Source organism: Athene noctua, chromosome 5, assembly GCF_965140245.1.
Source record: "Athene noctua chromosome 5, bAthNoc1.hap1.1, whole genome shotgun sequence".
NCBI lineage: Eukaryota > Metazoa > Chordata > Aves > Strigiformes > Strigidae > Athene > Athene noctua.
In genome coordinates, this window is record NC_134041.1 from 359,837 (window position 1) to 376,248 (window position 16,412).

The 16,412-nt window shown below is 38.8% G+C and overlaps 1 protein-coding gene across 2 annotated transcripts in view; it reads left to right on the top strand.

Moving 5' to 3' along the window:
• Nucleotides 1-16,412, top strand: part of SLC44A5 (solute carrier family 44 member 5) — an 86,031-nt gene that overhangs the window by 28,224 nt on the left and 41,395 nt on the right. For both annotated transcript variants that reach the window (XM_074905959.1, XM_074905960.1), the window contains exons 2-3: nt 6,092-6,140; nt 14,766-14,839. In XM_074905959.1, the coding sequence (XP_074762060.1) occupies nt 6,092-6,140; nt 14,766-14,839 (123 nt within the window). The remainder of the gene's footprint in view (nt 1-6,091; nt 6,141-14,765; nt 14,840-16,412) is intronic.

Here is a 16,412-nt window from a genome sequence, read left to right on the forward strand (position 1 = left end):
GATTCTGTGAACTAGGCTCTGATTTAATATAGGATCAAGACAGTGAAACTCTACTATAATTATTGAATGCAGTGATATTGCTGACTCACATTTCTACGTGTGGCATCCATTCACTGAATGCTGAATTCTCAGCTTTTAAAAGATAAACACATGTAATTGTTCTCATGGAAAAAAATCTGTCTGCATGAGTGGCTAACAGGAAATAATTAAAAAACCCGCCAAACCACCCCATAACCCAAAGTCAAACAAGTTTGTCTTCTTCGGGATTTAAAAATGGAATTCAGGGTGAGTTGTATTTATCCCCTCATTAGCTTTTCTGGCTTGAAGGAGCAGCAAACAGAAAGGCTCATACTATCATGATAAAAGATATTTCAAAGGCGGCTACCATTTAGTATGATTTATTACACAAGAGAGGAATCATGTGTGCTTTTATTATAAATTAAATTTATGGCTGTATTAGCGTATGATCTTGTAACAAACAAGTTCTCCCTGAATCTTTCAAAGAGGAAAAAACCCCTGCATGCCTGTAAACCAGGTACAAGAGTTATTGGAAGAGCTGTTTTTATACTAATGTTAACCTTTTGACTTAATAGATTGCTTCTACACATTTGTGTCCTGCAGTAATGTATTATTTTATATTACTAGGATCATTAAGCTGTTTCTGTGTAAGGAACATTAAATGTGACTTACAACATAGCTTAAGATTGACTAAACCTAAATATTTACGTAAAATTAATTTGACTGCAGCTAAACAGCAGTATATCTCAACCATTTATTTGGATTCTTTGCAAACTTAGACTGTAAACCTTGCAAAGATTAGACTTTCAGATATGTTCAAGAATTTTATGCTTCTGAAAGGGATAGATGGATTGTGCAAGAACTTATGTGTGTTTGTTTTTTCCTACTTCTGCCCAGAATAGAAGGGCAGAAGCATTAATGTCTTTGTATGAATTTTTTAGGGAAACATCAGCTAGGATGAATCCCTTCAATCCTAATACGCTCCAAGCATTTATTAGCAGCCTAGTTCGTTGGCTTCTGCACTTATATCTTGAGCATCGAATCGGCAGACTGCGTACCCTCGCCCTGAAGGAGGCATTACAATTGCCGAGGCATATTATAGGCACTTTTAATTACGTGAACATACCTGCTTACTCCAGTAGAGGGAAGCAGCACGTACACATAGAGCTCCGACGCCTTTCTAATAAAAATACTACTCTCTCAAAAAGCCACACCTATTCTAGCCAGGGGCACATGTAATTGCTGACCAAACACCAAGGAAGAAACCTGAAGAAACTAATAGTTGTGAACCTGGAAATAGCATTTAATTAGAGTTGGATAATATATAGCTGGCCAGCTGCCAGTTAGTTAGTGTACATCTGTGTTTAGCACTGTCTGTTCAGGGCCTTCTGTTACTGTACTATATTCAGATTTACTAAAGCAGCCTTTGTCAGAGGTGCAAACTTGAGTGGGAGCACAGCAGAATCATAGTCACTTGGCTTCTCTGCTTTTTTTTTTTTTTTCTATTTGCTCAAGAATAGCAAGAAGTCTTGGGAGGTAGTTGAGGGTTCTGTCAGTGGTTAATATTTTAGAAAAGATCAACCTGCACCATCATCATATTATTTTTAATTTTGTTTACTGATACTGGTTATGTTAAGTATCTCATTTGGTAAATATTAGAACATTGCTGTGCTGTAATAACAGAATGTGCTGTGGCTTCATATCACAGGCATCATTTGTGAACGATAGTATAAGATCATTCTTTGTCATTGCGTACTACATAGTGACAGGGTTGACTTAAAAACATGATTTTTGTTGTTCCCACATATAGCCCTGTCTTGTAAAATTGTCATAGGAATGCATATACAAGTGTATGTGTTTCTCATTACAGAATTCTACAACTGGTGTTTTAATCATATTCCACAGAGAATGGAAGTTTCATGCTGATCAGGATCACCACACAAGGATTCTGTTCCTTTGTGGCTTTTTTTTTTAATGGCTTCAGGCTTTTGGATTCATACACTAACTACAATGCCTTGTACTTCCTTTCACTCTATAGACATTACAGTGTCTAAAGTAACTGCTAACTCTTCTGTTCTGCACTTTTGTGCTATGCAGAAATATGAAATGTACATTTTATTAAGAAAATAATTTAGTAAATTATAACTACTTCTACAAATGAATGTTCCATTTTACAAGAATGAAAGTTTGATATACATCAGACAGTTTGTATTTTAGACTTAAATGTGCCAGAGTAGATCTTGGTTTTCCTACTTGCCTGACTTGTACTTTGGGGAAGCTAGTGCCATGTACAGGGGAAGAGAGACTTGGGCAGCTGTGACATGTGAAGACTATTCCTCTCACAGTAACACAGACTGCAAAAGCACAATAATTACTGACGGTGTGTTAGTCTCAGTTGGCAAATCTTGAGTAATTGTTTCAGTTGTATTGACTTCCATAAGATCATTTTACAAATGGTATTCAGGTGCAGACATTTCCCTTTCTGCTCATACATTGTATGTCAATACAAGCTGGTAAGAGTCGTTCCCCCTCTCTTGTGCTATCAGATTGGCTTGGAGTAGGTGGGCGATAACTTTGTGTTCCCAGGAAGGCCTGCCTACTCTGTGAGTTTCCATTCTGATTGGAGAAGTCCGTGACACTCAGCTTTATTTTAAAATCTATTTAAGTAGTATTTTTGTGCTTGCTGGGGAAAGAGTTCTAGCAACACAGGAGTCCACAGTTAATATTTCACAGTCAGCTTGCTAAAGTGGTCCAGGTAGAGTAAGTAACATGGATAGAGATGAAGAAAACTACTATGGAAAACATGGTAATTTACCTGCTTTCTTATGACAATTGCCTGATCTAAATCTCATTTCATTCAACTGTGTTATTTCAATTGACTTTAATAGGCTTGGATCCAGCCCCAAATGATTTTTTTTTAACTTCTTCAGTTATTGGTGTATCTTAATTTTTTTCCAGCATGACATTTGTAAGCTTATTTAAATTACCTATCAAAGGTAAACTTTATATATATTATTGATTTTTAATTTTAGATAAATAATTTAGATTTGTTTTTTTAAATTATTACAGTCATAAAGTGCAATAGTTAAATTCTTATCCTGTTTGGAGTCAGAATTGATTAATATCTTGTAAAATATTTCTTGTAATGATACTATAATTCAATGTACAAAAGTTTTCTCTTATAAAGCAGCCTGTGAAATAGATCTGTCTCACCTGCAAAGAGTGAATACCATCTGTTTTTAATCTTAGCAAAAAAATGACAGTTGCTATTCCACACCACTGCTTTCTTCCTTATGCTTACCAAACTTGTAAAGCTTGAAATGTATTTTCTAAATATGTTTGGGCTTTTATAGCTAAAGTAGTAGTTTGCTTTTATCAGGAGCTATGTCAATACTAATAACATAAACAGTTCCCACCTCGGTCCTAAAGAATCTTCAGAATTTTTAAAGGATGGTAGTAATTAAGCAGGGAATTTGAAATCTAATTTGGAAAAATGAGAATGAAACAGACAGCATTTTTCTTGTTTTGCTGTTCCATGAAGCTGTGATCACAGCCAATATTTGTGGTGAATATCCTGTGCAGTTCTGGCCCTTCATTTTCCAGTGATATACAGTAGCACTGAAAAAGGTACAGAAAAGGAATATAAGCATGACCAAAAGTATGGAATGGCTTATGTACGAGAAACAGTTGAACAGACTAGGCTCTTGAAGATAGACAAGTAAGGGGGAATGTAATAACCCGTCAGATTATTAGTAGCATGCCATGCTGCCATACAGGTATGAGCTGGTATATGGCAAGCTTAAAACAGAAAAAAGGAGGTAGTATTTCAGTGTTTCATTAACCTCTAGTACTCTGATGTAGGGCACTGCAGATTGTTAGAGTGTATGCAAGTTAAAATGATGAAGTGACTGAGAGAAATTCACCTACAACTATTAGATACAATGTCACCACCTCTGGTTCAGAAAAGTGGGTTTGCAAATCTCCGTAATCTCAATTCTGGGGAAATACCACGATGTTTCCCTTGATTTTGCATTTCTCCTCAGGTATTCACTATGGCCCTTGTTAGATACAGGGTGTGGGTTCGGTGGATCTTTCTTGTGATCTTGTGGCTGTTCATACATGCTTGGGTATGAGCAATGAACAAAGGTTCACTTCAGTATGCCTTACGGCCAGAGCTTGTCAATGGGGAGTAATGTTAGAGACTCTGTATTGTTCTGGAGGGAAATTATTTTGCAGGACTACTTATTTTGTAGAAACTGCTGTACAAAAAAGTTCTTCAAAATACAGGTTTGGGGCCAGCATTAGCTATTGTGTATGACACACTTGCTTTCTGGACCAGGGTGGGTTCCTGTCGCACCTGTGTAACAGCATAATTTACATCTTCCACTCCCCAGCATTGCTGTCACACATCACTCCTCCACAGTTTTAGCTTTTCCAGTCTCTTCTGTGTAAAATATATTTGTTTTGGGAGCTTGGTAAGCTTGGTAACACCTCAGTTGAAGGGCAAATAGAATTTTATTATTTGTTTTGTTTATTGTACTGGTCTGTGTGTATTTTGATAAGGTTTTTCTGATACAAGCCAAGAACAAAGTCAGGCATTTAGTTAATAAGTAAATTCTGCTTTTGAGAAGTTGCTGAATTCTTCTCTAATTGAAGAAAATAAATATTTTTTCTGTGGGTGGAGGAAATCTTAGGTTGGTAACACCCTTTAACACCAGGTATATTCAGAAGAAGAGATCCTGAAGAAGGCAGTGAGAAAGCACTCTGAAACAGTGATTTGTACTGTAGCATTGACATTTGAATGAAGAAGTATTTTTCCATTGCACAAAGTTTGGTTCAGTAAATCTCTGTAATTACTGAACTTTAAAAAAAAAATCCCATAAAGCTGTATAGCTAATTTCAAAAGGAAAAATCCCAATCCTGGTCTGTCGAATGAAGGACTGCTTCTTTCTCTTCATACAGTAGTTTAAAACTTGAAAATTTAAGTTCTGCCATAAATTTTTGTTACTCTTTCCCAAGTGGAATCATACTGTAATTCATCTTATTCAAGTCCACATTTGAAGAACAGATTGGTGGGTTAATATTTGGCAGTTTCTTAATATAGTTTGCTTATGTGTAGAGTGAGTCAATTGGAGCTATGCTAACCAGGATAGCCATGTGAAGAAAATGTGTCACGTTCCACTCCTGTCTGTAAACTGGCCAGATGTTACTGCCAGTTTCTCAGAGGGACCTGACTGGACCTTCTGGTCCTTCTGAGGTTCATATAAAGCGGCAGCTGTGTTCAGGGCTGTATGCACAGCCCAATTGAACTTTAAAACCTGCTCTGCTTCCTACACTGGGCTATGTGGTAGGTGCATGCACTTGAGAGTTAGAGAAAATATCTGGAACTTGTGGTCTTTGGCGTGCCCTGCAGTGCTGCACCTCCTCTCCAGCGTGGGAGAAGCTAGTGCAGCCGCACTGCCAGTGCAGGGTAGTGCACAGCAGGGCCAGCTCTGAGTTCTGCAGTCTCCAGCCATGCTTTGTCATCTGATAAGCCCAATGCAAAAAGGGCAAACCTGTAGCTCTGTAAAATCCTGTAACCAAAGCAGTGGGAAGTAAGAAATAACTCCGCGAGACTATAAGTATAGTGTTAAATATGGACATGACTCCAAGCTCTACCTGTAGGGAAAAATCAGGAGGGCTGAGCCCATAGCTCCAGAGAGGCAGGTTCACTCGCTGCCAAACACACTTAGCACATGGCTGCGAGACATAATCCCTGTCTCTCAAATATCAGCAACTTTCCACTGTGAACTGTTCATAGGTATAGTGATGGGATGTACATAAAAGGTAATTTATGTCTGCTAAATGTGAGGCCCTCAAAGTTTTTAAGATAGAAGTAAAAAGCTTTGATCTCATCTATAAAAAATAGGTATTGGTGAATTACTGATATTGCCTGCATGAAATTATTTTAATAGAACTGATTAAATAGGAATGTATGGAAGATGTTATTCAAAGACTGCTGTTAACACCCTTCTCTCTCTCGATTTTATTTTTTAAAAAGGCATATTTTTATACTGTTTTATTTTAAATGCAGGTGAGCCAAGGAAATTTGACCCAAAGTTCAGAGGACCCATTCATAACAGGTAAATATCTTAACTCATTCTATTTAATATTTTTGCTTTTGCAGAGAACAGGGGATAAAAGATTTTGTTAATGGAACTTGTGAATTTGATTCTGTAGTTCTTTTAAATCCAGAAGACAATCCTTACCACCGTTGAGGTTGTATGATTACTCGGGACTATTTAACTGTGTGCTTTTGAGTTCTTTCAATTTGAATGCCAATTCTGTATGCCTCATATGGTCTGGCACCTACTGTTCTCCCTTGTGCTGATACAAGTCGGACCATCTGAGGTGTCCTTACGTCCTGGGGTGCGCACTCTTGTTTCCATAGAGCCCAGGACCGGAACGCAGGCCCGCTCTGTTCTTCAGTTTGCAGCTGGTTTTGCTCTCCCGTAGTGACCTCCCCAAGGGCCTTGTTTCTCTCCAGAGGATGGCCTGGCTGTGCGCCCTTGCGCAGGTGCTGTGGCCTGCAGGGTGGGTCCCTGGCAGGGGTTCGGCAGTGCTTGAGCAGGCACCGCCGGAAGGTTCTGTCAGCGATGGGGCTGGCTGCTGGCGTGACTCAGCCCTTGTGCGAGGGAGCAGTTTTTACATGCATGAAGTGACTCTGAAGTGAGCGAGACTACCTGTGGCACTGTGCACTGCAGAGCTGGATCCTAAAATATTGCAATTTCATGGTATTTTTGAGAAGTCTATTACTGTGCCTTTCCCATGAGGAGTGGTGAAACTCTGGCGATGGTATGTCAGGAGGACTTTTCTTGTTTTTACTGCATGATACAGTTGCTAAAAAATGTTTTTGCACTGTGGCTTGCTGTTACATCTGTGTAGCTGCTGGGACAGCTTCTGCAATTCCAGGTGTATGTATATGTGCTATTCTAGTTGTACATTCCACAGCAGTTTCTTAAAATGAATACAGTGCAGTACTACTATACCACATATGCTCAGTGCATTTTGTAATATTTTGGTGAGATGGTATTGTCAGAAAAAATATTAAAAAGATCATTAAGGGTATGGCTTTATTGTAAAGTAGACCATAAGGCAGTGATAGCTGCGTTGATGCTTACTGAGCCTACTTTGCATGGAGGTGCACTTGGACTTAGAGTCAACATACTATTTCTGCAAGATATGTAGTTGACTTGCCTGACCTTTTGGGGCCATCAGTGCAGCACTGTGCAGTACACTTGAAGTAGTTTAAGATTTATTTTATTTTTTTTAAGACAGTGAATGAACTGCGTTTTTAAAATTCATTTTTCCAATTACTAAGATTAAATGAATAAGAAACCTCAGTCTTTCAAGCAAATAAAGACTGTCTAGTTCCTATGAACAAAATGCCTCCTCAGAAGGGATTCCGAAGAGTTCAACAGGAGCAGAATGGACATACTCCCTGGATTTGTTCCTGACTTCGGGGCTTCCCACTTTTCTGTAGGAGAAGAGATGCTAGGAAGCTGAAAGCATACATTTTTGTCCAGACAATGAGTGCTAGCAGTGGATATGTGGGTGGGGACATGGCAGTTTGTATGCCTTGCCATAACTGGCATAACTCCGTATACAGTGTGAGTGGGGAAACACCTATCTTTGCTTTCTGCTGATAAAATAATTTGTCCTGCTCTTGATTTCATTGTCAGTTTTCACTGATCAGGGAAAAAGTTTGACTTCATTTTTGAAAAATGCAGAGGATGGGTTTCTAGGGGGATAGGCTGCAAATTGTAGATTCTTCATTGAAAGGTGCAGACAGCTGGAAAAGGTCATATCCCGTCATCATGACTGCTGAGGCTGATGCATTTTGGAGGTGCTGTACAGTAGAAATGATGTTTTGAAGTTGTTGAGCACCAAGCTATCCCCCAAACCACTAAAAGCCTGAAAAACAGAAAGCTGTTCTCTTCATAATGATGTATTAATGTCTATTGAAGAATGGATTACTCCCACAATTTTTGTCAGATGGATCATTTGCAAGAAGACTCAGTTATCTGGACTTCTTTTTTTTTTTTTTAATTGCTTTTTAAAAATTTTTAATAGAACTGAGCTGTTGCTAGTGGTTGAAATGTTGGACAATGGTGGGCAAAAGAAGTGTTCAACAAGGCGATGTGTGCAGTGCTTTGCTAGTGCCATCGTTCTCAAGGGGGTTGTGTGTGGAGTTTGGTGCATTTCACGCAAATGTCTTTTTATTAAAACGGATTGAAATTCAGTGGCTGTGTTGATTAACTCTGAGCCACCCAACTCATGCAAACCCAAAATGATGTTATGAAGATGATGTCTTTTATGGGTATGACTACATACTGCAGTCCTTTTAGTTTTTCCCGTTTTCATTTTACACCTTTCAGGACTGTCTGCCTCTGTTCTCCATAGAAACATTAGTGTTAATATACACTGGAAAACTGGATTGTATCTAACCTAAAAGTGGTTCTGAAATGTACTTCTTTGTTACAAAACCTGCTGTCAGAACAATCTGGCTCGACTTCCCTTACTGGTCAGTGCTGCAGGTGAAGGCATGTCTGGTACCACTGGAAAGGTTCAGTAGTTTACAAGCAGAGCGAAATTGCTTAGAAAGCATCTAAGAAATCATGGGCAATTCATCAGTGTTTTTCCAGATGTAAGTGTAACAGAGAATAAGTTCTAAACTAGCATTTACTGTCCTTAGTAAGAAGAATAAATTAGAGGACCACAAGTTATTTACCAATTTTGTCTTTCTCAGCAGAAGATTTATTTCAGAGAACACTGCAGCCTTGTGGTATTCTGACTTGAACACACACACTGTTATTATTTACATAAGATGTATTTCTTCTTTTCCTAAGCTAATAATTTTAGAAATAAATGGAAATGTTTGTTTAGGGAGTTGATCCTAATTTGAGAAGTATCTTCATGATAGTGCCAGTGAGACTTTGTATGCACTGTCTATAGGAATGAATTTAAGTTATAGTTTAGGCATGTTACTAAGTGTTCGTCTATGTGCATTACTACCGGAAAATACTTGTGAAGTTTTATGTATTGTATCCACCAAGTGAGTAAGCTTACAGGTTGAAGCGGTAGCTCTGCAATTTCTCAGCTCAAAATGATGTAGCGGGAGTTTTGGTAAACAACTTTCTAAAGGAAAATAGAAACTCCAGGTATTTTCTGTCAGTCTGAGCTGGAGATGTATACCTTCCTCACACCAGATCTGATGATCAGTTTACCTGAGTTCATGTGAAACAAAATCTAGTGCATCCTATTTTAAGTCTAGGCTGTCTCTGATTCCTCAAAGGCAGAAATTTCCTCCAAGCCATCTTTCTCTGCCCCCAGAGGTTCACCCTTTGAGTAACTTGTGCATCTCTCACTTTCCAAATGTAGGAACACTTTAGAGCCACAGCCCTAAAGCTGTCTGTCTGTCTGTCTCCCACTGGCATTGCAGTGGTCTCTGCTGCTGGACTTCAGGCAGATCTGTCCGTGAGGGGGGCTCTGTTGCATGGTCTCAGTGCCAGATGAAGAGGGGAAAGGTTACAGGGAAGGCCTGTGAAGTTAAGGATTCATAAGGAATTTAGATAGAATGTGTTACGCTTCTTTAAGAATAATAATACATTTCTTCCACCAACATTATCATGAGATATCTTAAATGTGTTTGTGGATAAATCAGTCAGGTACCATCATACAGGTGGAAAACCAAGCTTCTCCTCTTTCTTAATGCAATTATACTACTTTGGGTATAAAATGAACTGTCTTCCTCCATTTAAATTTTCTCTAAATTCCAGTAATGTAATTTATACAGTCAATACAATCATAACATATTTTTCTAAACTGCTTTGGCAAAATCAAATTAGTAAATCACACTTCCAACATCTCCAGTTTCATGGAGTTTGTCTTAACTCTTGCCCTTGTCCCTTGTTATTTTTCTCCCTCCTCTATGTAGTTTCCTGGGTTTTTCCTTGTATTCTTGCTGGTTAAACACCTTGTAGATTTTTTTTTTTCTTGTTATGTTTTAAAAACTTCTGACGCCTCCCAGACTATCATGAATTGTTCAACATCCTTCTAGAAATTCACTCTTCTTGTTAAGACAAAGATTACATTTTCCTCTGTGATTAGAAAATGTAGTTAATGGGTTCTCATGCAAACTGAGTATCAGTGAATTTCCATAACTATTTAGCTATCTTCTTTAAGAGTTTAAAAAAACCAAATAAAATTCCTGACAAACTTCACCTTCTCACAGATATAAATGTGTCACTCACAGATATCTATATGGTACATCACTTGATACTGTGGTTAATATTGAAATAAGAAACAATTTTGACATTTAAATGATCCTTTGTGCTTTTAAAACTAAATGGCCTGCTCTAGATGTTACTAAGACTACATCAAGAGTCTGCCATAGATAAATGTTGGTAGAATATAAAATAATTTTTCTTGCTACGGGTATTTTATTGGTCCATATATGTTTTATTACATGCTGTTGTCTGTATCAACATAACATTCTGTGCACTCACTAATATGTTGGGAAACCTACCTTTTTCTTTGAGTTCTTGTCTCATGTTTCTGGCTTGGGACATACATTGTCTACAGGTGTTGCTCATTTGCACGTACCGAAGTTGGAGTTTTCCAGAACTAAACAATACTTCCTTATGCATGGTGCCTGTAACTAAGAGATAGCAACTTAATAAAGCCATGCAGGTCAGTGCAGATCAGTCATACTCATTAAGAAAATGCATAACTTGAGTTGATGGAAAACAGCTTGTGGTGAAATATTGTATGAATTTCTTTTTCTGTGTAGTTTTGGCCTCCACAGTAGAAGTGGCAGTTCATGGGGGGTTTTGAAAGGAATTTTCTCTGCAAACGTGTAGTTTATGGGCACCTTGTACGTTTATTCAGCTATGCAGGATGATGCCTTTAGTGTCACTGTGCTGACAGAACATCCATTTTGTACAGCAGATCTTGCTTCTCAGTTCAGCCTCAGTGAAGAAGGGAGTCTTCAGTGCCACTGGTGGCGTTGTGTGGCGTAGTGGAACATCACCTTTAGGGAAGTCTCAAAACACAGGCTGTTAGACAAGCAGGGAGGAGGAGCTCGAAGCCAGGACGTTAGTGGCCACCTTAGTGTGACAGCAGAGTTGAGAGGGGTAACCTGGGACTCTCACTGTGAACATCTTGAGCCTCGTTTTGCTCTGTGGTTGCACAGTGCTGGGCTCATGACTGTTTGTAGGTGCTGATATACTGCTGATGCTGTTTAATAAACCTCGTCGTTTCTTGCTAGTGCAGCATCTTGAGCAAATTGCACTTGCGACAGATTGGGCATGAAACTGCCAAACAGAGAGAGGTTCTAGTCAGTCATTAATGATTAAGTGCATGAACTGTCAGTGAATAAATGGCTTTTATGCGCTAATACTCTGTGTGGATGATTTTCTTTGCATTTGTTTATTTGCTAGGGTGCCATTACACATGCAGGAAGTGTTGTTTGCATGCACTGGCACATGTAACACAGTGAGAGAAGCCAGGGAGCCACTGTGTTTCTGAGAGATGGTGGAAGCAAATCAGGCTCCGTAAATTAAGCTACATGACAGCAGTCAGCAGTGAAATGTGATGTGGGAGCCTGAACTGTGCACTTAACCAAATGAAGGTCTTTTATTATGTCACCTGAAAATGATGAATCTGATGGTTTTATCAGCAATTTATCTCTATGGAAACTCCTGTGTTCAAATACATAGGCAAACTGCATTTGGTTCAGATTATGGAACTTTGTTATCTAAAAAGCACCCAAACCCATCTAAATTTCCAATACTGGCTGGTAGCAAAAGTATTTTTAATGTTTTCATCATTATGCCGTAAGAAATGTAAAGTGCTGTTTCTCATTAATCTTTGGATTTTTACATGTAATTATTATATAAAAGTACGATAGCACTGCCTGTAAGAAACATTATAGAGCCTGTATGATAAGAGTGAGCTCAGTTCCTATTCTCACAATCATATTTCCATTAATCCATCTTCTTTAGGGTTCAGTTTAACAGTTCAGTCTCCTGAGTGATTTTGCTCTGCCTCATTAGCCTGAAACAAACTGAAAAAGCAGATTTGCCGTAACAGATCACCTTCTTAGTTTGAAAAAATTCATATCAAGTCTGTTTTCAGTCAAAGCATGGCTGGATAGTTTCTCATTAGGGTTCCATAATAAGCATAGGCTTCCAATATCATCTGTTTAGGAAGAGGCAAATCCCATCGTTCTAGTTCCTGCAACTTTGCAAACGCACAGAATCCTCGCAGTATAACCTTATATCTTTACAGAGTTATTTTAATGTATTCATTTAGGATGTTTTACATTTTTTTAACTCTCCTGTGGAGCCTTGTAATATGAGGTAATGTTATGATCTTGCTGTGAGCTACTTGGGCTAACAATGATGTTAAATGGAGTCAGGGTTTCACCCGTAGTATCTACTAAAATAAGCAATTATTTTGTATGAACAACAATTAGTTTGTATGAACTGTTTCAAAATTTTCTGAAGCCACCCAGAAGAGAATTTATGTACCTCTCATATATTTTAAAAATATTTATATAACAGCAGTACTTGGCAACAGTTGAGTTTTACTAGTTAAGTTTGTGTATTATAAAGAACGGAAAATCTTGTGTTGTAGTAAAATGTTTATGGGCACTTGTTCATGGTGGCTCTGCAAAACTTTAAAAGGAAGCTTTAGGACAAATGGGTGTAACCTTTAATTGCATTTAGAGATCATAAAATGAGACCTGTGAGAATTGGACTGAAGGAGGTTTTTGAGGCTATAGGAGTTATAATTAAAGTATTTATGCTGCCATATTTCTCCTGAGACATCTTGAATTAAATACTGTACCTCTTAAAAACTGCTTTGATGGGGTGAGAGCCAAGCTTGAGCAGTGTCAGAACTGCTTCTGAATGGAGGCTGGGAAAAGGAGCAGCATTGGTTTAGCATTGCTTCTACTTTAAGCAGTTGTCCTTTCTTAGGTCACTCTCCTATTGACCTTGAATCCTGTACCACACTGGCCTCACTAAAAATTTATTTCAGTGAGATGTTAAAACTGTGTCTCTCTAGAGAAGCATACAGGATTTTTCATTCCTTTTCCACACCTGGAAACACTCTTCAGGTTCTCCAACTGTTTAAAAGAGTTGCCATCTTTATTTCCTTTATGCTAAGGAGTAACGGCTCTTTGTAAGAGGAGACATAGACTGGAAAATGGAAAGAATGGTAGATGGTAAAAATGACTGTGTGTCAGTTGGAGTTTGGATTCTAAGATTTCTTTTACTGGAGAGATTCAGCTTGCATCCACTTGGCTTCTTGCATGGACTCGCAAACAGAGATGGTCACTCACTTCATGAAGGTAGTCCTTTAACTTGAAGCATGCATTAGCTATCTTGGGGTGACTGTTGCTCACTCATCTATCACAGAAAAGTGGAACAGGATTTGGATCAGGTCAGAACAGCAGCAGTTTGCTAATACAGCGGATACAGCTAACACAGCCTGGAGCAGCACCAACAGGCTCTGCAGACATGAACCGTGACCAGCTGGGGAGGTCACAGTTCATACGCTTTTCGGTTATACAACCTAAAGGTCTTCACCAAAACTGTGTTAGGTAAGTAGGACATGGCAGATAACAATAGCAACTGAAATCCTTCAGATAAGGAGACTCTAGGCAGCACACTCTTCTACGAGTAGTGCACTTCCTTGTTAGTTAAATCTGGTATAAGACCATTAGTTGCAACTGTTTCTTAACCAGCGAGGCCTGCAAAGGCCTGTGAGATGTAACTGTTTTGCTTTCACACGTCTTTAGAAACAAGGGCTTGTGAAGTTGGCTTGTGAAGGAGAGAACTGCTCAGCCTAGCTGGAGCCCTTGGGGTCGATGGTCTCCACAAGTGCGTACTGACCTTCTCCTGATTGTTTGGGAGTGTTGTACTTCATGTTAATTACACTCCCGAGCTCTGATCAAGGTCAGACACTGGACAAAAACTAGTCCAGTGGTCCACATCTCCACTTCTCTGCCGGCCTGAACTTAATATGCAGACCAAATCAGTAGAAGACAGTCATTTAAGTGAATACTCGTGGTTTACTCACTGGCTCAGTTCTCAGGCTGGCAATGCCTGTTATTTGATTGCTTGTCTGTAATAGAGAGTATGGCTCTCCACGATATGTTGGGGTTTTTCTCCTCTCTGTAGAGCATATTTTGGTTACATTAAATGAGATCAAGCAGCAGAGTCGGAAGTTTGTGCAGAGATCAGGGGTAGTTGCATGTAGGATTTTTTTTCATTTCATGCTGTTATTTTTCCATTCATAAGCTGTTTATAATACAGGTAAGTTGTGATGAGTCTTTCTTTCATCACATTGCTTACAGTATTTGATACCAGCTTTAGGGACATGCTGAGGCAGATGTTCTGCAGTAACTTATACCGTAAGTGATCTCCTGGATTCAATGTTGTATTATTTTTTTAAAGAATATTTAGACCTGTTTCTCAATATGTTTTTGTTGTTGTCAACATTGTGAAAGGCATACACATTTATTTGCTGATTCTGCTGCAAAAGCAGGGCCTTACACCTCAAACATGATTTTGTAAGACTTCTACTAAATGCAGATGCAGACATCTTATTCAGATGTTAAAATATGCTGTGACACTTGGTGTTTTCAAAGGGTCATTTCGGACACCTCATTTTTAAAAAGAGTTTCTTTCTGTCCCTAGGCACTGTACAGATGTAGTTTGCTGTGTGATCTTCATAGTCGTCATTCTGGGTTACATTGCATTAGGAATTGTGGGTAAGTAAATGCAGGTATAGTAGAGCTTTCTCATATACAGGGGAAGCAACTTTGTGCATGTTAGAATTTTTAGCTGAGATGTTCCTTTTGCTTATGTCTATGTAAAGCTCTCCAATCAATAAACAATGCCTTGCCTATAAGCAAATAATGAATTAACATTCATTGTCTGTTGTAATTAGGGAGAAGTTCAAAACCATGTGTTTACGGATGAAAAACTCAAAATTAAGTGTGTTCAAGTAAAAATAACATGGTTTGATGATTTTTCTATTGTAAAGTAACTGTGGTGGGAAAATTCACTTTCACTTGTCGTTAATCTGACAGAAAAAGTTAGAGATAAACACTTTGGTTTTAAGACACTTTTTGTTCTGTAAAATATTACTGAAATAACCTATGTGAGCAGTAAGGAGAAGAGAAATTAATTTCTTTATTGTGGGATCCAGAGTTGTTCGCACATCGTGATATTCATTAGTAATAGCCATTTTATTTTGTTGGTGTGAGGGATATTCAGAAGCTGTCTGGTTGTGGTCCTGGGCAGGCTGCTCTAGGTGACCCTGCCTGAGCAGGGGTTTTGAACAGGGTGACCTCCAGAGGTCCCTTCCAACCCCAACCACTCTGTGAAAAGCTGCTCTGTAGCATGAAAAGATGACTGTAACCAAGACTGGTTTAATGTATGTGATTCCAGTAACTGTATGAGAGAATACTCTATCCTTCCACTAAATTATACGGTAGCATAACATCCTCCAAGCCACAGTGCTGAGCTGTCTCCTCTCACCTTGCCTGTAGTAGCTGAGCACTGAACACGTTCTGAAAAGTCTGTTCTGTACAGCACTGGGAATTCTCTGGGTGTATTTTTTTCTTCCCTTTATTCACTTGCACTTACTGCCCTGTCATGAACCTTTACGTCTTCAGGAAGATGGAGAAGTGAGGAAGCAAATGGTATATACCAGGAATTGAGAGAGGCATGGAGAACCTTTGTGAGGAAGTGTGAAGCCCGCGCTAGGAAGTGAACATCAGGGTAACAGATGGCTGATGGTGCTTGCAGGTGGAAGAAATTATTTATTTTCAAAACTCTGTTTTTTTTCTTGTCTAATTTCTTTGAGCCTCTGTTTCAAAAAAATGAATGATAACTTAAGATCTATGAATGTAAGAAAAGTGGGCAGAGCAAAAAGTGGATTCAGAAGCTGTTCAAGCTGTACTTGATTTTATGCCATACTTCCAGAGGTTACAGTAGCTATAGGATTCTCTGAGGTTGAATCCAGGAAGAGAGTTCCTAACTGTACTGCATGGCATGATTGTACAGTCAGTCAGCTTTAGACTAACTTGAAATGTAGTCCTTTGACAATTTTTTCATAAGGTCAGTGTTTGTGACTGTGAGGCTTAAGTTAACATCAGTGGTATCTGTGTGGAGATAAGTCCAGGATCTCTTTGTTTTGTAGCCACTGCTGGATTCTGTGTATAGAAAATAGTGCATGTACTCTCATCACAGTTCTGTCTGGCTGCTGTTTGGATCCTGTGGCCCTTTTCTTTGCTATGGAATGAAGCATCTCATTGCCCTCATGGCCTAATTTTTTAA